Consider the following 21,638-nt stretch of genomic DNA (forward strand, 5'->3'; position numbering starts at 1 on the left):
GCTATATAACCTAACATTCTGTTAGCCTTCTTAATGGCTTCTGAACACTGTCGGCAAGTTGATAGCTTGGAGTCCACTATGACTCCTAAATCCTTCTCATAAGGTGGACTCTCGATTTTCAGACCGCCCATTGTGTATTCAAACCTAATATTTTTACTTCCTATGTGTAATACTTTACATTTACTGACATTAAATTTCATCTGCCACAAATCTGCCCAAGCCTGTATGCTATCCAAGTCCTTCTGTAATGATATAACGGATTCCAAATTATCTGCTAATCCACCTATCTTGGTATCATCTGCAAACTTAACCAGCTTGTTACTTATATTCCTATCCAAATCATTTCTATATATTAAAAATAGCAGCGGCCCTAGCACTGACCCCTGTGGAACACCACTCATAACATCGGCCAGTTCTGATGAGGTTCCTCGCACCATCACCCTCTGCTTCCTGTGTCTGAGCCAATTCTGCACCCATCTAAAAACATCACCCTGAACTCCCACTTCTGTTAATTTGATGCCCAACCTCTCATGTGGCACCTTATCAAATGTTTTCTGAAAGTCCAGATAAATAATATCATAAGCTCCACTTTGATCGTATGCTTTTGTTGCCTCCTCATAGAATTCCAACATGTTAGTAAAACACGACCTCCCTCTTCTGAACCCATGCTGACTGTTCAGAATAACTCCTGTCCTTGCCATGTGTTGCTCAATCTTATCCTTAATAATTGCTTCCATTAATTTTCCTGTGATGCTTGTTAAGCTTACTGGTCTATAGTTGCTTGGATCTGCCCTGTCACCCTTTTTATATAATGGGATGATATTTGCCATTTTCCAGCCCTTTGGAATCTCTCCAGTGCACAGTGACTGGAGTTCAGTTACATTTGTCTTACAGTTACAGGAAAAAAGGCAAATGATCTCAACACAAAACTGAAGGTAATTAAGCACTAGGAGGGAGTAAAGAAAGTGAACATGATTGCATGTGACTTTAAGTATCCCACTGTTACCGGTGTTCACTGCACCACATGCGCTCTACTGCTGCACCCAGGCTTTGAATCTGGTTTACCTCAGAAGCTTCTGTGTTGTGTGCGAACCACCAAAAAGTAGTAATGAAACCACAATGAACTCCTTTATCTGTTAATGGTTATTATTAACAGGCTGAAATGCTAAAACGGAAAACATATGAGTGCTCAAACTCTGCCGGTACAATACCTCCTCTCACAGTTAACACAGTGAACATCAGGAGAGGCTTACACTGATGATGTAACATAACACAGACAAAGAAATAATTTGTGAAGCTGTCAAAGGTTCAGCACTCGTGCGAGCAACGTAATAACAAAACAAAATAATAAAAAAAATAATTTACACAAAAAAGATAGAAACTCTACACAGTGTGGTAAGAATGATGTTTAAGAGGGTATAAAACAATATGACTTAAGGGACTTACTATATAGTACTATAAATACGGTAAGGTTTGAATACATATACCAGTCAGTCTTACATTCAGATCAACTTTTGACCAGTCCGTCAGCACCAAACAAGGTCGTACGTCAATGACTACCTGTATTACATAGAGCATTCCTTGAATATTTATTAGCACTTGTGTTCTTTTATTAATGCTCAGTTGACTTTGTCCATTTTGTTTGCTATTCTCTTTACCTAGATCTTGATATCATTGTTCAGTAATGAAACTGGTTTGTGGAATGAACATTTTAAAAAGTCTTTATTTAGTTATTGCTTTTGGAAAGAGCACGATTGGCAACTGAAGTTGGGTTTTAGGTTCATCTTTAGCATTCTTGAACATAGCTTATTATTAAAAGACTTCATTTACTAAGAAGTTTTTTTGTTCATCTGCTAAGTATACATCTCAACAAAAGCCAAGTTTATTTATAGTTTCAAAATTACCAAATATATCATTTATGTCACATTTTGTATAACCAACAAAATACAACCAGCACAAGATGAATAATTAGAAACTAAGAGTGACAAAGGCATTTTTAAGGGTGACCAAGAAAGTTTAATTAGACAGGTAGGCACTGACTCCCCAAGCAGTCACTCTATAAGGTTCCTTTTGCAAGAGCCTTTCATACTTACTGTTGAAAAGTCCAGGGGCCTCATGTATAAACGGTGCGTACGCACAGAAATGTTGCGTAAGAACTTTTCCATGTTCAAATCGCGATGTATAAAACCTACACTTGGCGTAAAGCTACGCACTTTTCCACGGTACCTCATGCCTTGTCGTACGCAAGTTCTCCACTCGGTTTTGCAAACTGGCGGCACCCAGCGTCTAAGCAATGTTACTGTTCTTGTGTGATTACTCATTATTTTCATGACGCGGCTTTATAAATACACAGAAACTAACCGCATATTGTTTATTGGATTAACACATCTGATTGTAATTAACTCGTAACAATATAATGGTCCAGGGAATAGTCATAGTATTCCAAATACTATAACTGCTTTAGTGTTGTTACTCTCACTTCTTCTTCTTCTTCTTCTTCTTCTTCTTCTTCTTCTTCTTTCTTCTTCTTCTTCTTCTTCTTCTTCTTCTTCTTCTTCTTCTTCTTCTTCTTCTTCTTCTTTCAGCTCCTCCCGTTAGGAGTTGCCACAGCGGATCATCTTTTTCCATATTACTCTCACTGCACGACTCGGAGTATTTATATCACTGTATCTGAGTGTGAATCACAGCAGCAGCTGATCGGAAAGAGAATTATTGGTATACAGCTTTAAGGACACGCTGTCTCAGCCACTGCAAAATGTTTTAAAGCCTTTCCTGTACGGACCTCGCGGTTCAAAACAGTTTATTCCCAAGAACTTTAAATGCATTCAATCAATTGCTCCTTGTAGAACTGTTGGTACTTATAAGTACAATCACCTCACTGTAAACTTGCACTACAGTTATAATATCTCACAACCTGGGCCACTTTATAAAGCGCGTATTTACATATGATGACAATATCATTTTTAAGGTGAAATGCAGCAAAATATGTTTGTTAAATTATACACATAAAACTTTAACTTCATTTAAATAATCTATATTCTTCACTGGGAGTGTCGTGAAGGATAGAATAATTAAACATGTACTACGAAGATATTTCAATGTTCTTTAAACATTTTGAAGAATCGGCGCTAAGCTTACAGATGGCTTAATGTCTATTACAGAGCTGATTGTATGGTGATCAGTTACTTGGGGAAAGAAAAGCACTGACTGCAGTGACGGCTACGCCAATATATATTGAATATAAAACAGAAAGAGAAAATAACAACACAGCTAAAACGCAGCGACAAATTTCGACAAAAGATAATGCTTGTCATGAGCACGAGGCTCATGAAACACATGTTTAATAATGTGCTTTAGCTCCTATCATCATGAAAATGACATCACGTATACATCTCAGTATTTTAGTTATTCAGAGAGCTGTAATATCACGAATGTAATGGACTCTGTGTCCAGTTGGAGGAAGAGAGCCAGTTTAAGAAGCAAGTAGTGATTCACACACATAGATCACAAACGAGTAGAAGATCAAATACAAAATAAAGCATTAATGTGCTATACTTTAATTACGATGTGATTTGAGAAACTGGTTAATTAAACGATTTTAAGATGAAGTTTATAATGTTCTACTAAATGACAAAATAAACTACGTGATTAAAGTGGAAATGTCGAGATTGAAGTTGACATTTCGTGCTTTTTCCCCACCGTGTGCCTTTTTTCTCTGTACCCTAATAAACTTTCATATGACACTCAGACAGTGGGCTTACAACTCTTCTTTTCATGGCAACTTTGATATGTGACTTCTTTTTTATTTCCGGCACTGTGCGATTTTGTGAATGTGAGCTTTCAAGTTTCTCCAACACGCTATGTCACTCGATCAACTTCATTTTGTTGATTATACCACGGTTTATTTGAACAAATAGTATGTTTTTCATTTGCCTCCACTTGGTATTCGCTGAAATTCTTATATTTTCCCCGTGCTTTTCCCATTGTCTTTTCACAGAAGGCTGCGCTTAAGGGCGATTTATATTGATTTGCATATTCAAATAGGCGTAATTCTGGGAGGATTTGGGGCGTTACATAATGCGCGTACACGAGCGTTAGTTTTCACGCTGATCGGGATTTATGTAGCGGAAGAACATGGAAGTTGGAGTACGCACAGATTCCTGCATCTGGATTTTTCTGTGCGTAAACACATTTCGGCTTTTGTGCTTACGCCATGTTATAGTGCGAGTTCTACGCATGGCGTTATACATGAGGCCCCAGGAGGTGTAACTATCACTTCCATACATGCTGCACTTGTAGTCATGTTCAGATTCTGTCATGACCTGTCCATTCTGCAAACTTCCAACAAAGATGACACGATTTTTTTCTGAGTGTTGCAGTTTTAACTACTATTTGTTGGGTTCTTCCTGTGGGTTTGCACATAATTAAAGTTGTCCATTAGTATTTTATCCCCTAGTACACAAGGCATGGTCATAAAGTTAAACTTTGGATCAATCTTCTTTGTTTGTTAATTTTGTCTTGAGTGTGCTGTTGGTTAACTCTTTTGTTGTCAGCAACAATGGCATGTTTACATGCTTCTCATTAAACTGGTCATTTACAGAAACCTGTTTTTTAAAATGCCAGGTAAACCATCTATTTCAAGTATAGAAATGAGGTTATTGGCCTTTGAGAAACCTAGTTAACACAGGTACATTTCTACACAAATAACCCAATTATCTACAGTAGCTAACCGGGGTACCATTATTGATCTTGCAGTCTGCACATGTCCATTACGCTGTATTAGACTGTGCTTGTGTTTCCTTTACACTTGCTTTGATCAACCACCAGCAGAAGAGTCTAAAAAATAAAATTCCAGAGGCAAATGTTCAGGCAATTGCATTATTCCTTCTCTTGGTTGACATAATCTGTCTCAGTATTTCACAAATTGTTAAAACTTGTTAAATTTATGTTGATGAGCTCAATGTATAGTGCTAAACTCAGCAACACAATCTTTGGAGCACTAGGATAATTGATTAAAAGTAACATGTGTTATGTAGTCCGAATGAATGAGTAATGAATAACCAAACACATTATTTATCTTATTGAAGTAAAAATAACTGTGTAATTTATTATTCCAACAGTGCTGGGTGTAAGGTATGAAGCACACATACTGGTATTCCAGTCCTTTGGAGGGCTCAGTCACACAGCCAAGCAGAAAAGAGTTGTGTGTATTCCAGTATTTGAAGCGACAAATTTATAAAACATTGTAAAATTATCAAAGATGTCAGGCTTATTTTCACATTCATGGTGATCGATGTGGACATTTAATTTTTTTTTGCACCATTTAATGGTGTCAGAAACTTTTTACAAAGCAGAACTCTACAAGATTATTTTCCCATGTAAGTGTGGATTTTTAAGAAGCTAAGTTTTTGCCTCGAACAGGTTACTGACCTTAACCCAATTATGTGTGTACATATGAACACGCTCAATGTCTCTTCCACAGTAAATGCAATTACCTCTTCTATCTTCTCAATAAACTCAGATAATTAATCTCATACTGTCTGCTGCAGCCAGGTGTTACGTGGGCATCCCCTTGGCCTGGTCCAGCTGCTCAGGTCCTCAGCAATGAGAATCCTGCAAGCCAGATCACCCTCGGGAAATCGTGCCACATGGCCATAGTGGAGTAACGCTGCAGTCACAGTGCAGGTAATGTGGCTCATCCAGAAGTCCATGAGCAACCGCTCAGATGACACAAAGCCAAACAACTGGTACCCAAGGACTCTCTGAAAGGACACAGTACCAAAGGAGTCCAGTTTTTGTCTCAGGTCACTGGATAGAGACCATGTCTCGCAACTATATAGCAAAACAGGAAGCACCAAGACTCTAAAGACTTGAACCTTCACCCTTTTGCAAAGATGCCTGGAGCACCACACAACCCTTTCCAGTGACCTCATGAACCCCCCATGGTCTCCCAATCTGTCTGCTGACTTCATAGGAAGAGTACTGGGATATCTGGGTTTGTAAATTTTAAATTTTTTCTAGAATTCAACTTTGTTGGGTTTATGTTCTAAAACGCAGGATTAGGAATAATCATATTATTATAGTGTCTTATACAGTATAACCTGCTTCCTTTAAATGAGGAAAGAATAACAAATATACATGCTGTATTGTTGTGGAAATTTGCCTTACTATAGTTGCTTTCTAGTACCCCATAATGTACAGCCTTATCTTCATGAGGACAGCTGCTTTAAGCCAACAGACTACAGTATTAGCTTAGCACAAGCAGACCAAACTGTTAAACTACACCTGTGCCAATTACCAAAGCAGGTACCCACTCACTGCACTGCTACTATTGGAAAATGGCTTTTATTTATATAGTGCCTTTTCCATGCTCAAGGCGCTTCACAGAGTCTCATAAAGAAACAGCAGGTACAGTGGGATGCAAAAGTTTGGGCAACCTTGTTAATAGTCATTATTTTCCTGTATAAATCGTTGGTTGTTACGATAAAAAATGTCAGTTAAATATATCATATAGGAGACACACACAGTGATATTTGAGAAGTGAAATGAAGTTTATTGGATTTACAGAAAGTGTGCAATAATTGTTCAAACAAAATCAGGCAGGTGCATAAATTTGGGCACCACAAAAAAAAATGAAATCAATATTTAGTAGATCCGCCTTTTGCAGAAATTACAGCCTCTAAATGCTTCCTGTAGGTTCCAATGAGAGTCTGGATTGTGGTTGAAGGTATTTTGGACCATTCCTCTTTACAAAACATCTCTAGTTCATTCAGGTTTGATGGCTTCCGAACATGGACAGCTCTCTTTAACTCACACCACAGATTTTCAATTATATTCAGGTCTGGGGACTGAGATGGCCATTCCAGAACGTTGTACTTGTTCATCTGCATGAATGCCTTAGTGGATTTTGAGCAGTGTTTCGGTCGTTGTCTTGTTGAAAGATCCAGCCCCGGCGCAGCTTCAGCTTTGTCACTGATTCCTGGACATTGGTCTCCAGAATCTGCTGATACTGAGTGGAATCCATGCATCCCTCAACTTTGACAAGATTCCCAGTCCCTGCACTGGCCACACAGCCCCACAGCATGATGGAACCACCACCATATTTTACTGTAGGTAGCAGGTGTTTTTCTTGGAATGCTGTGTTCTTTTTCCTCCATGCATAACGCCCTTGTTATGCCCAAATAACTCAATTTTAGTTTCATCAGTCCACAGCACCTTATTCCAAAATGAAGCTGGCTTGTCCAAATGTGCTTGAGCATACCTCAAGCGGCTCTGTTTGTGCTGTGGGCGGAGAAAAGGCTTCCTCTGCATCACTCTCGCATAGCATCTCCTTGTGTAAAGTGCGCCGAATGGTTGAACGATGCACAGTGACTCCATCTGCTGCAAGATGATGTTGTAGGTCTTTGGTGCTGGTCTGTGGGTTGACTCTGACTGTTCTCACCATTCGTCGCTTCTGTCTATCCGAAATCTTTCTTGGTCTGCCACTTCGAGCCTTAACTTGAACTGAGCCTGTGGTCTTCCATTTCCTCAATATGTTCCTAACTGTGGAAACAGACAGCTTAAATCTCTGGGACAGCTTTCTGTATCCTTCCCCTAAACCATGATGGTGAACAATCTTTGTCTTCAGGTCATTTGAGAGTTGTTTTGTGACCCCCATGTTGCTACTCTTCAGAGAAAATTAAAAGAGGAGGGAAACTTAGAATTGACCCCCTTAAATACTCTTTCTCATTATAGGATTCACCTGTGTATGTAGGTCAGGGGTCACTGAGCTTACCAAGCCAATTTGAGTTCCAATAATTAGTTCTAAAAGTTTTGGAATCAATAAAATGACAACGGTGCCCAAATTTATACACCTGCCTGATTTTGTTTGAACAATTATTGCACACTTTCTGTAAATCCAATAAACTTCATTTCACTTCTCAAATATCACTGTGTGTGTCTCCTATATGATATATTTAACTGACACTTTTTATCGTAACAACCAGCGATTTATACAGGAAAATAATGACTATTAACAAGGTTGCCCAAACTTTTGCATCCCACTGTATGTGTAACATTGAATACAGATGTTACCAGAAAAGAACTTTAAAGCAGATAGATACAGGATATACAAAGGCATTAAATAGAATAAATGGAAAATACTAAATTCAACACTAAAAGAAAAGCCTAACAAATGACATAATTTGTGATATAAAACACACACAAGTTATACTGAGCATCTGGACAGAGAGGAAGGCTAAAAGAGGAGGCAGAATGTCAGGTTCAGTTAAAAGCCTTCCTGAACAGATGAGTTCCAAAGACATGCAGGTTAGGTGGATTGGCGATTCTAAATTGGCCCTAGTGTGTGCTTGGTGTGTTTTTGTGTGTCCTGCGGTGGGTTGGCACCCTGCCCAGGATTGGTTCCTGCCTTGTGCCCTGTGTTGGCTAGGATTGGCTCCAGCAGACCCCTGTGACCCTGCATTCGGATTCAGCGGGTTAGAAAATGGATGGATGGATGGATGAATGGAGTCAGCTGATCTCATTATTTCCGGGAGGTCATTCCAAACTCTGGGTGCTATACAGCTGAAGGCCCTGTTGTTACCCATAGAGTGCAGGTTAGTATGGAACACAACAAGCTTGCCAGAATCAGAGGACCTTAGTGGGTGAACAGCAGCATTTTGGTGGAGAAGGTCACTGATGTAGTCCGGTGCAATGCCATTTAAAGCTTCATAGGTTAATAATAGAATTTTAATTCAATTCTGTAAGACACAGGGAGGCAGTGGAGGCAAAGCAGGATGGGTATTATGTGCTCTGCTGTTTTTGGTCCGTGGTAGGACTCTTGCAGCAGAGTTTTGAATCAATATTATCATGGAGATACCAATGCTCATTATTTTGTTTTGCCTACACTATAGTTACTGTAAACTTTATTGTTTATATGAGTGTTAGGTATCTGCTTTTTAGCGCCCCACATGTACAGCCTTATGCACTTGGACAGCTGCCTCAAACAAAGAGACTTGATAGTTACTAGCTCTGCATAATCGGGTTGTCTTCAGACCTAAGCTACATCTGTGCCAATTACCAAACAGGTACCTACTCAGCATGCTGCTTCCATTGAAGACATCTCTTCTCAGCTGCTAACCCTTGTGGGAATATGACAATCACCCACACCAGGTGCCCCTATCACTATACCTTGACTATATTATCATGTAGGTTCCTATATTTGTTATTTTGGTTCAACAACACTATAGTTACTGTTAACTATTAACTTTTCAAGTCTGGTCACTGAGTTGTTTCAGATTGTTGTTCAGTCCATAGAGGGTCTTGCCAGTTTATTTGAGTTCTTCTCTCTTTTGTTGGTCCCTTCTCTGTTTTCCTTGCTTTTCTCTCTCCTGCTCTGCTTGGCATGCATCCCAAATTTAAAGGATTCACTTCAAGTGGAATTAAAAGTGATTGCAAGAATAATCAATAAGTGTTTACCTTTCCCATGCTGCTTGTCCATTCAAATCTTGATCACCCCAGCTAATAAATAAAATTTGTTTTGCACATTCCAAAGAAATTAAGCAAAAGATAAACAGATCAATTAAAAGATTCAAAGTTTATATCAATACCTAGCAGTATCTATACTAATAAAAGGCAAAGCCCTCACTGACTGACTGACTGACTCATTCACTCACTCACTAACTCACTCACTAATTCTTTAATTTCCCATGTAGGTAGAAGGCTGAGATTTGGCAGGGTCATTCCTTACAGCTTACTTACAAAAGTTGGGCAGGTTTCATTTCAAAATTCTACATGTTACGGTCATAACTGGAACCTCCCACGTAATTGAGTGCCTGCCCATATAAGGCCATCCGTCAGTGGCAATCCAATAGAAACACTGACGCTAAATATTCACAGGTGAAGGGCTGTGCTTATGCAGACGAAGATGAGATGGTCAGGGTGGTGTTTGGCACAAACTCAGTGAAACTGCGAGAGAAACTTTTAAGTGCCGGGTCTTAGCTAACATTAAATACAGCCGTGGACATCGCACGAGATGGCACAAGCACAGCTGAGAACCTTCGATGCATGTACACCGAGCGGCTCACGTGAACTGACGCAGTACGCAGACAAAAAGCAACAGCTCCAAAGAGCGCTGAACAAAAAACGCATTTCACAATTGAGAAGGCAGCAAAAAAATATGAAGCTAGTGACGCAGACAAGCATATTCATAAGTGCAGCTGCTGCGGAAACAAAGCACACGATGGGAAAAGTGAATGTCCCACTAAAGGAAGACAATGTAAAAAAAACCCGTGCATGCAGTGTGTCACGTCTCAGATAAAGAGGAAGACGAGCTGTTTATTGATGCAGTTAGAAACGAATCGATGAATGAAACCTGTTTTCTTTTCAACGATTGACAAATACGGAATGTAACTTGAACACAACACATCCTACTAATATGAACCTGATTGAAAGAAATAATGATAATCAAATCCTTGATGACAGCAACACTCATAACACTCACAAAACAATTACATTGACAGTCATGTTACGTTATTTTAAAATTTTTCCCTTTTCTTTTTCATAACTTCTTTTAACACACTACTTCTCCACTGCAAAGCACAGGTATATACTTATACCCCGATCTACATACTGTCAAATAAACAAACCACACGCTGTGGTTAAACACCCGAGAGGGGGTGCACTGAGTGTGTATGCCTGATGAGCCCAGAATTAGGGCAAAACACGTGTTGCATACTCTTTGCATTATTTGACAGTAAAACTATTTCAATATATATATATATATATATATATATATATATATATATATATACACACACATACACATATATCAGCGTTTCCCAATTCATTTTACCCACACACCCGCTGTGACGGACGAGGCCGATTTTGCACACCCTTGGTTTGAGAAGCATGAAAAAATATGAGGTTAACGCAGAAAGACAGATCATCAATTGAAGCTTTATGAATAATGGATACTTTATTTGCCATCAATGATTGTTTTGGTAAAGCGAGAGGGCATCTGCATTGGCCTGAAGGTTGCCCCAACGATAAGTGATGGTGGACTTGTAGGGCTGGAGGTCCAGAAACCACCTGGTGACCCGTGGATTCGACTCCTTATGCAGTGCCATCCACTGAAGAGCAGCGTGATCAGTCACCAGAGTGAACTCCCGACCCAACAGGTAATATCGTAGATGAGTCACCGCCCACTTAATGGCCAAGGCTTCCCTCTCCACGGCCGCATAACTGGTCTCCCAGTCCAGCAGTTTCCGGCTCAAGTACATCACAGGGTGCTCGACACCGTCGATGCTTTGGCTCAGTACGGCGCCTAGGCCAGTGTCCGAAGCATCGGTCTGGAGAATAAATGGGAGAGAAAAATCAGGGGTTTTTAGTATTGGTGCTGAGGTTAGGGCCTTCTTTAAGTCACTAAATGCTCGTTCTGCCTGGTCATTCCATACCACGTATAAGGGAGCACCCTTCTTTGTCAAGTTAGTGAAGGGTGCTGCCCTTTCAGAGAAGTGGGGCACGAACTGGCGTTAGTACCCCGCTAGCCCTAAGAAAGCCTGCACCTGTCTCTTGGTATTCGGACGGGGCCATTCCAGGATGTCTTTTACTTTGGAACATTGTGGTTTCACCTGTCCTCGTCCCACTAGGTAGCCTAAATACTTGGCCTCCTTCAAGCCAAAAAAACATTTATGAGGATTTATGCAGAGACCAGCCTTCGCTAGTGTCACGAGGACAGCGAATACCTGCAATAGATGTTTCTCCCAGGTGCCAGAATAGATGACTACGTCATCCAAGTAGGTGGCACAATAGGACTGATGGGGCTTTAGCACTCTGTCTACCAGACGTTGGAAGGTTGTTGGTGCCCCGTGCAGCCCAAATGGCAGAACCTTATATTGCCAATGTCCACTAGGAGTACTAAGGCCGTTTTCTCTTTGGCAGATGCCATTAAGGGAATTTGCCGGTACCCTTTGGTCATGTCTAAGGTAGTCAAATATCGAGCCGTACCCAATCATTCAATGAGGTCATCCACCCTGGGCATCAGGGAGGCATCGAATTTGGAGACTTGGTTAAGACGTCTAAAGTCGTTACAGAATCTCCAAGAGCCATCCGGCTTAGAAACGAGAATGATAGGGCTGGACCAGGAACTATGGCTTTCTTCGATAATATCCATGTCCAACATGTGTTGGACTTTAAGTTCCACCTCGGCGCGTTTTGCTTCTGGGAGGCGATAGGGTCTCTCCCTGACTACCACGCCAGGTTCTGTGATGATGTCATGTTCAATTAGCGAAGTACGGCCGGTGACTCACTCGCCACTTCAGGGACGGACAGGATCGTTTGTTGTAGCTCCTGTCACTGTAGGGGCATTAGGTCTGGTCCGAGCTTAAGGGCCGGAGTGCAAGCAAAAAGGGAGAGGGATCTACCAGGGTCAGGAGCTTCGTCCCAGTCCTTCCAAGGTTTTAACAAATTTACGTGGTAAACCCTCTTGCTCAGTCGACGATTCGGTTGTCTTACCAAATAATCGACAAGTCCTTTAATTTCCTTAACCTCGTATGGCCCTTGCCAATGGGCCAACAGTTTGGAGTGGGAGGTGGGAATGTGCACCATCACTCGATCCCCAGGATGGAATTCCCGGAGAGTCGAGTTCCGGTTATAACACCGTGCTTGCGCACGAGTCATGTGATCTTTTAGGAGGGGTCTAAAAGATGCACGACATACTCTAATGCACTCACTGAGGGTAGAGCCTCAGCTTCATATCCTTCTTTTACTATATCCAAAAGCCCCCGAGGTTGGCGTCCATATAATAACTCAAAAGGGGAGAAACCCGGCTTGGGGTACCTCCCGATAAGCAAAAAGCACCAGAGGCAAGAGCTGATCCCAGTTCCTACTGTCCGCGCTGACTACCTTGCGCAGCATCTGCTTGAGAGTCTGATTGAAGCATTCTACCAACCCGTCTGTTTGCGGGTGGTAGACAGACGTCTTCAGATACTTAACACGGAGTAACTTGGCAACTTCCCTGAACGTATCTGAGGTAAAGGGTGTACTGTGGTCTGTAAGGACTTCCTTGGGTATACCCACCCTAGAAAATAGGTTGACCAATTCCCGTACGATGTTCTTAGTGTTAGCGGAGCGCAGCAGAACCGCCTCTGGATACCGAGTCGAGTAATCGACCATGACCTACAAGGTCTACCCCTATCCTATCAAAGGGAACATCAATCAGGGGTATTGGAACGAGACGAGCACGGTCCCTGCTAGGAATCTGATGGGTCTGACAATCCAGACAGGACTGACAGAAATGTCCGACCTCCTCATTAATTCCGGGCCAATAAAAACAGAGTTTTATCAGGGTTTTCTCAGCCCCAAGGTGGGCGCCTAGAAGGTGGGTATGCGCTAGTTCGCAAAACCTCCTGCCAGAAGGTACGCAGTACTAACAACAACTTCCGTACCTCGCCCTCATGTGGCGCAACTCGATACAACAGATTATTTTCTAAGACAAAGTAGGGCTCCCGTGGCATGGGGAAAACGATAGCATTTCGGGCAAACTTCAGGGAATCATCATTCCACTGTTCCCTTTTAAATGATGCAGGCGTGGACCTGAATTGATGGTCCATGCTGGCTAAAGGATCTTGTGAGTCGGGGAAATTACTGCTTCTTTGACTTGTGCCCTCCCCGGCATCTACTTCCGGGTCAGGGTCCGTCACCTGAGTTTCTTCCCCCCGACTCACTACATCATCATCGTCTGGGTGAGCGCACGGCGTGGGAGCCGCGGGGAGGGTGACCCGCCCATCCATAACCAGATCCAACGAGGCCCCAGGAGTGTTTTTTATTTTACCGCTGCTTTTATATGACCAGTCGTGTCCCAAAATCACTGGAAAAGGGGGCTCAGGTAATACGGCAACTGACAAGCGACTCAAGTCCCCTTTCCATGTATGTTGCTGCTGGAATCAAATAGAGCCACAACCGAATATCCATTTACCAATACCACTCCCATATTAGGGATAGCCAGAGGGTGCGACAGAGCACAGTACCTTTCTGCAGTAGCCCAAGTGCAGTCCATGGGTTTGACGTTTAGTGAACAGGCTGGCAACAGATGCCCGGCCTCGCCGCACTTGAAACAGCGCGGAGAGGCTGGCTTTTCTCTGGGTTTCGTTGGGGCTTCCGCAGCGCGGCTCATGGGCTCATGGGTGACGGTCATGTCCAACCCCCCGGTTCGGTGAACCGCGAGCTGACACTCCAAGACGTCCAATAGACCCTTCATATCTTTAAAGGGGTGGCGTCGGACCTGCTGGGTGAGGTAACTAGGCATGGCATTTACTAGCCCCTCACACGCCACTGTTTCCACTACCTCCCGGGCTTGGGGACCTTCGGGCAGTAACCTGCGCCCCATCTTGCCCCAGAATTCAAAGGCCTGGTCAATGGCAACATCGGTCTGAAAAATAGCAGCCAAGAAAGTGTTAACCTCTTGTTGGTCAATGCCATTCGTTCAAGAAGTTAATGTGTAAAATCTGGAATGGTTTGCTCCGGCCTGGTATTCTAACCTTGTAATTTACTGGACTCACACGCTCTTCAATAATGGTGGGGCCCTGCCATTTAGCTAAGAATTTGTGTGGATCTGAGGGAACCAGTACCAAAACAAGATCACCAGGTTTGAATTCTCGGAGCTTACTGTGCCTATCGTAAAGACGCTTCTGAGTTTCCTGTTCTCATTGTTGATGCTCTATGGCAATAGAGGAAAGCATAGAATTTCTGTCTTGCAACGAAATTAGTCGATTTTCAAAGCTTGGTCCTTGAGCTGCTCAATCGTTCTCTATCCATTCCTCACGTGCTACATCCACGATGCCACGCGGTCGCCGGCTGAATAACAACTCGAAGGGACTCAAGCCAGTGGACGCCTGTGGTGATTCTCGCACCGCGTACAAAACAAAAGGTAGGACAGTATCCCAGGTTGTGGGTTCATTATGAGCAACTCACCTGATCATCTGTTTCAAAGTTTTGTTAAATCGCTCGGTTAAACCATTCGTTTGAGGATGGTAAACAGTAGTACTCAGTTTCTTAATAGCAAAGCTGTCACAGAATTGTTTCATCATGCGAGAAGTGAAAGGTATGCCTTGATCAGTTAAGATTTCTCTAGGGATACCAATATGAGTAAAAATATCACATAGTGCTTTGGCTACAGTCGAGGAGTTGGCCTTTTTTAGGGCGATATCACTTCTGGATATCGTGTTGCATAATCAACCAACACCAGCAAATATTGGTACTCATTCTTAGTCTTGGGTAAAGGACCCACAATATCTAATCCCACACGCTGAAAGGGAACTTCCAAAATGGGCATAGGACAAAGGGAAGCCCGAGGGGGCATATAAGCGAAGACGATCTGGCAGTCTGGACATGAAGTACAAAACCGTTCAACATCTTTTCCCATATTAAGCCAATAAAATCGTTTTGATAACCGTTCTCTGGTTTTGTCAGCACCAAGGTGCCCTCCTAAGATGTGTGAATGTGCCAGATGCAAAACAGTTTCCCTATGTGCTTAAAGTACCACCAGTTGTTCAATAAATTCCCATTCCAAATGAAAAGGCAATCATCCTTTTCTATAAAGTGTGGGGTTTTCACACCCCCGGAATCACAATCTTGGTAATAAGAGTCATTAGCAGAGCGAACCTGTTTAAATGTTTAAAACTTTCTGAGAAGGTTGGCATCCTTCAACATCTGCAGTAAGATGCTGCAGATGTTCTACCAGACGGTTGTGGCGAGTGCCCTCTTCTACGCGGTGGTGTGCTGGGGTGGCAGCATAAAGATGAAAGACGCCTCACGCCTGGACAAACTTGTTAAGACGGCAGGCTCCATTGTAGGATTAAAGTTGGACAGTTTAACATCTGTGGCAGAGCGACGGGCACTAAGCAAACTCCTGTCAATCATGAAGAATCCACTGCATCCACTGAACAGTGTCATCTCCAGACAGAGGAGTAACTTCAGTGACAGACTTTTGTCACCGTCCTGCTCCACTGACAGACTAAAGAGATCGTTCCTCCCCCACACTATGCGACTCTTCAATTCCACCCGGGGGAGTAAATGCGAGCATTAATTTTATTTTAATTCTTTTCATTTTTATTAATATTTAATTTAATATTCTTTCTTTGTATCAGTATACTGCTGCTGGATTATGTGAATTTCCCCTTGGGATTAATAAAGTATCTATCTATCTATCTATCTATCTATCTATCTATCTATCTATCTATCTATCTATCTATCTATCTATCTATCTATCTATCTAAATGCATATTCTATTGAGCTATCAGAATGCTGTAAACGCACAAAATCTGATTGTTCGTTAACGCTCGGTTTGTGTTCAGGGGCGTTTGCAATCTGGGAAGATGTAGAAGGACCAGCCCATTCTGGAAAATTGTCGGGGGTGACCCTCGTCTCACTGGAGAGTTTGGGTTCAATATCTAAGTTGTGTTTTAGATTTTCTCAGGCTGCTACCGGTTCTTCGTCTTGGTTTTCCTCTTCTCCCCCACTCCTTGTACCATTTGTCACGCTTGGGTCACAGATTTGCACAGAGACATATGAGGTCGTGGAAAGAAGAAGGTTTTTTATTCATACACTGCAAACAAACATTTGTCTCTTCAAACTTGCTCCTTGACAAAGATGACAGTTTCATTTATCAATTACCAGGTAGCGTAAGTTCCTTCTTCTTCAAAAGAATACGCTTCAGGAGTAGAAGCAGTCTGAGAGAGAGAGAGAGAAAGCAAAACTGACAGGTGCTGCGCAAGGCTTTTTAAGTCGGCAGAGTATCGCGCAAGGCTTGTATTACGCATTGTAGCGCAAGGGTAAGGAGCAACCCAGTGTTTCAGGGGTTGTGGTTTTCCCAGGGGCATCTGTCTCTTTTTGGGGAGCGAACAGCCCTCCAGCTCACAGTGTTCTGGGCATGTCTAACTGGGAGGATGCCAGGACACGCTGGCCTGGGAACACCTTGGGATTCTCCCAGAAGAGCTAGAAAAAGTGGCCGGGGAGAGGAAAGTCTGGGCATTTCTGCACAAGCTGCTGACCCCATGACCCAATCTTGGATAAGCGGAAGAGGATGGATGGATGGAATTATGGAGTTTAAATAAAACCAAGTAGTCTTGAGTTTTATGGATTGTTTAAGAAGGTTATAGTCCCAAAATGTTAAAGTTCAGGTGGTCCTGAGTGTGTGCTTGTTTAATCAGTATTAGGTCACACAGTTCCAGTTTTGACTTGCTTGCAGCCCAAGTTCCTATTTTGTATATGGTTGTTTTCATAGTTAAGTATTGTGAGTTTTGAACATTTAATCTTCATGCCCATACACATGCCAAACCTATAATTTTTTGTTAGTACTTTTAGAAGTCATGCAATGCATACAAAATGATTGGCAGAACCAGAATGCTAATTTCAAAGTGGATGGGAACAGCTATATAGTTTAAATTGTTTTGTTAACTGAAAAGCTCCTAAATTGTATTGAAATAAAATTTGAGGAAGGTTGATCTCTTTCTTCATTCTGTTTAATGTAGGGTACAATGGTGATGCCATTGCTTCATTCTGTTATGTTTGACAAGAAACTATTCAAATCTCCTCACTCATTTGATCCTGGGCACTTTCTGGATGAGAAGGGATGCTTCAAAATGAACCCGGCTTTCATTCCCTTTTCCACAGGTAATCGTCTTCCCTCAGAATTTGTATGTTTTCTTTGTGAGCCTCAGCTCTGTTGCTTGTAAAGCTGGCGAAGGAAACAATATGTTGATAGGTATATGAGACGGAATGTGCTGACTTGTTCAAATCTCAGAAAGTCAAAAAGGGTGTGAGACCTCCAAAATAAGCCACAAAAAGAAGAGGCTCACACTAACATAGCTATTACACCCAACTGTTACCTGTAGGCTTCAGCTTAAACAGGCCTAATAATGGGAAGCCTCCTTTTAAAGTTCAAAATACTACAGATGTCTCAGAATGCCCAATAAGGGAGAGAAACTATCAAAACTCTGGCTTGTAAACAAAATGGAAATAGGAAACTTTATAAATTAATAATTTATTAACAAAAGTAAAGAAATGTAGCAAAAATGCTGAAATAAGGGAAACGGAGGTGCCTAAAAAGACAGTCTGAGGTGAAGAAATACAATCCACATTCCAAAAGAAGTAATCTAAGAAAAATCACAAAAAAAACAGTAAATGCAAAGAAAGAAAAGAATACACACAGTCCCTACTACAAACTAATTACTCCACTACTGGATCCTTCCTTCTGCTCGACTTATGAAGATAGCACGGATGTCAGGGTGGCCCCACCTTCTGGGGCTCAGTCCACAAAGACCAAGGAATGGGCGCCACTTTAAGGAGACAGTTTGTAATAAAAAATACTAGAGGAAGCAACACAAAAACATAATGAAAGCAATAAGCTCATATTTTAATGTTAAACATTTCCAATCAGCAACCTTTTACACACATTTCAAACCCAAGTCACTGGATAAGCAGTAGTCCTCACTGCCTAGTGAATCAGGTAGAAATAGCAAGTGACAAAGAAAAGAATTAGCTCCTCCATCACCTCTTCATGATGGTTAGATATACTACTCAAACAGTCAATAATATCAACAATTACAGATGCAAATCTTTCCCAAGAAACCTGCTATCTGCATAAACTAAACCTTTGCAATATTTTGCATTAGATCTAGAAGATGGCATGAGGTATTAAATAATTACCTTTTTGTGTTTGTGTACTTTCAGGAAAACGAGTCTGTTTGGGTGAGGCCCTGGCACAGATGGAGCTCTTCCTGTTCATCACCACTCTCTTGCAAAAAATATCTGTGAGGGCCACCAAGGATCCTGCAGACCTTAGTCTTCTTCCATGTGCGAGTTCTTTTGTAAATGTTCCCTTGTCTTATAAGCTCTGGGTCTGTTAACAGATACTGTATGTTGGATTGCACAAATCTTCATTTTATATTCAGTTTCCTTCTCTGTATTTCTAATTAAAAAATAAGTGGATTTGTGTCAGCTAGCCGAGAGGTTCTATATAAGTGTGTAATACAAATTATTTTAATAACATTTGGTTTCAGTTGACCATCCATCTTTCTTGTTGACACTACTAATGATCGCAATTAAGAGTACCAGTTTGATATTGTGTTTAAGGCACTGGATATTTTATTATTGTGGGATTAATGGAACTTTACAACTTCATTTTCAGTTTGGTCTACTTGTGCACGGTACGTTTAAAATTAAGACACTCGCACACAAATCCTATCCACTTAACACTAGAATTCGTGAAGCCTATGAAAAAAAACTCAGAATCCCGGCCCACCTTAAATCCCTTCGCCCCTCTACCATCAGCATCTTTGCGTCAATCAGCATGGCACTGTCAGATCTAAACGCTAGTGCAGCGAATTGCTCGCATACTGAAGTGAGTTTAGCTGCAGGTGGAAGTCCCATTTTACTTATGGTGTTAACCAGAGTTATGTTGCATTACAGCAGTCTATTAGCCAGTGAAAGCGCTGTGAAGAAGTTGTCTGTTGCTACGGCTCTGCCTTTGGCCAGTCTGATGGCAGTCACGGGACATTGTGCCGGTACAACAAACAGGTCTGAGCAGGCATCGGCCACAGTCCTGCTCTTGTGTAAAAAATGGAGATAAATGCCAACAACTCAAAAAGGGAGAGGCGTGTTCGTTGTAAGGCGTGAATGTCACTGAGACAGCTAACTTTTACAAGTAGCCAAAATTTACACCGGGTGTTACAGACTCAAATCAAATGTGTGTTTTATTATATTGTAGAAATAATAATAATAATAATAATAGCAGCTCACTACTCAAAACATGGAATGCCCGGTCTCGAATCCAGGACCTTCGGGTTATAATGCAACAGTCCTTACTTCTTTCATCTCCCAAGAATACGTGTAAATTCTCTGTCGATTGACATTTGAGCTTGAGTTTTTAACTCATTGGTAGAAACATGTAAATTGAAATCATTTTTTTTCCTTTGATTATATTCTTGAATAAAAGCGTACATGTTTATCAGATATTGGGACTAAAGTTTTCACACATTATTCACTTTTCGTCACTACTAGTATAACATGGAAAAAGTTTTTGGTTTAGGTATGTGTTCAGCATTTCTTACATTTCTCGTATTTCCTTTCATCTTACACTTACCCACATCTTTGTAGACATGGAACACACATGAAATGCATGAATTCCAAATAACAATATACTTTATTATTTATCCTATACAACTCCAGGCACATCACACGCAGATAAGGAGCCTTGGCTTGAGCTGGGAGAACATTTTGCCCGTGAGCTCAGCTCCGTCAAGGCAAGGGATGGAACAGCACTTCAGTACGTAAGCAATTCGCCACACTAGTGTTTAGATCTGACAGCGCCGTGCTGACATTTACAAAACAAAAGACATTGATGGTAGAGGTGCGAAGCAATTTAATGTGGGCCGGGATTACACAAAGGCTTCAGGAATTTTAGTGTTAAGCACTGATTATGAGTGTTGTTTATCACTTCTCAGAACTCCACATAAAAACTCACTAGCTTTAGCATGAACAAAGGTGTCTGGGGCCTCCAGATATAATCCACATCTCAAGGCTTGCACACCTTTGTCACCAAGAGTAACCTAAAAACATGGATGCTGATGCACTTTTGTTAAAACCATTTTACAAACAACAATACTTTACTCGCACTGTGATGTTTGCCCTCTGCCTTTTAACCATGTGGGAAAAGAAAGTGGCAATTTTATCCACAGCATGTGCCCTATAACCAATTAACAGAAACACACTCAACAAAACAGCAATACCAAATAGGATGCAAGACACGGTTACCCAAAAACCTGCTGCTGACTATGCCAAGTGTTTTGTCATGGTAGGGTCCTAGGGTGACTCTGTTCTCCCTTTTCAGACTCCTTATTATGTAGACCCGAAAAGAATGCCCCCAACATCATCTGCAGCCCTTGTATGTTTATTCTTAGCAGTCTTCTTACTGACAGGGTTGACTGCTGCTGTAGTTAAATATTTCCCCATTTCTTTTACATAAATGTCTCCCACTGTGTGGTCCTCTGTTAGGCCGCCTCCTTCTGCCTAATAACCCTATGAGAAATGAGATGCTCTGCGTGGGTTTCCTCCGGGTACTCCGGTTTCCTCCCACAGTCCAAAGACATGCAGGTAAAGTTCATTGGCGAATCTAAATTGTCTCCAATGTGTGCTTGGTGTGTGTGTGCACACCCTGCGGTGGGCTGGCACCCTGCCCGGGGCTTGTTTCCTGCCTTGCGCCCTGTGTTGGCTGGGATTGGCTCCAGCAGACTCCCATGACCCTGTAGCTAGGTTATAGCGGGTTGGATAATGGATGGATGGATGGATGGATGAAATGAGATGCCTGGTATCTACTTTAAAACTTCAGGCATTCATGATATGAAAATAAAGTAACAGCAAAGTAGCATTTCTTAAGAACAGAGTAATAGGAGCAGACAAAAATACAAATGTGTAGTAAAGTTGTTTGTATATTACTCAATAAAAATACCTTCTTTCTTTAAAGTCAGAAAGCTTACTGAAGATTAGCAGCAAATTAAACATTAGTGTCAAATGAGGAGTCATCTTGGGTGGATTGTTGATGCATGGACAGCCAGCTTAATCTATTGGTGACTCATCGCCAGGGTGATGGAAATTGTATTCAG

At 41.6% G+C, this 21,638-nt stretch overlaps 1 protein-coding gene across 1 annotated transcript in view; it reads left to right on the top strand.

The window, feature by feature from the left end:
* Positions 1 to 19,080, top strand: part of LOC120539731 — a 94,373-nt gene extending 75,293 nt beyond the window's left edge. The window contains exons 17-18 of the mRNA XM_039770113.1: positions 17,508 to 17,649; positions 18,709 to 19,080. Coding sequence (XP_039626047.1) covers positions 17,508 to 17,649; positions 18,709 to 18,884 — 318 coding nt within the window. The 3' untranslated portion in view covers positions 18,885 to 19,080. The remainder of the gene's footprint in view (positions 1 to 17,507; positions 17,650 to 18,708) is intronic.
* The last annotated feature ends 2,558 nt before the right edge of the window (positions 19,081 to 21,638 follow it).

This window comes from Polypterus senegalus, chromosome 11 (genome assembly GCF_016835505.1).
Source record: "Polypterus senegalus isolate Bchr_013 chromosome 11, ASM1683550v1, whole genome shotgun sequence".
Lineage (NCBI taxonomy): Eukaryota > Metazoa > Chordata > Cladistia > Polypteriformes > Polypteridae > Polypterus > Polypterus senegalus.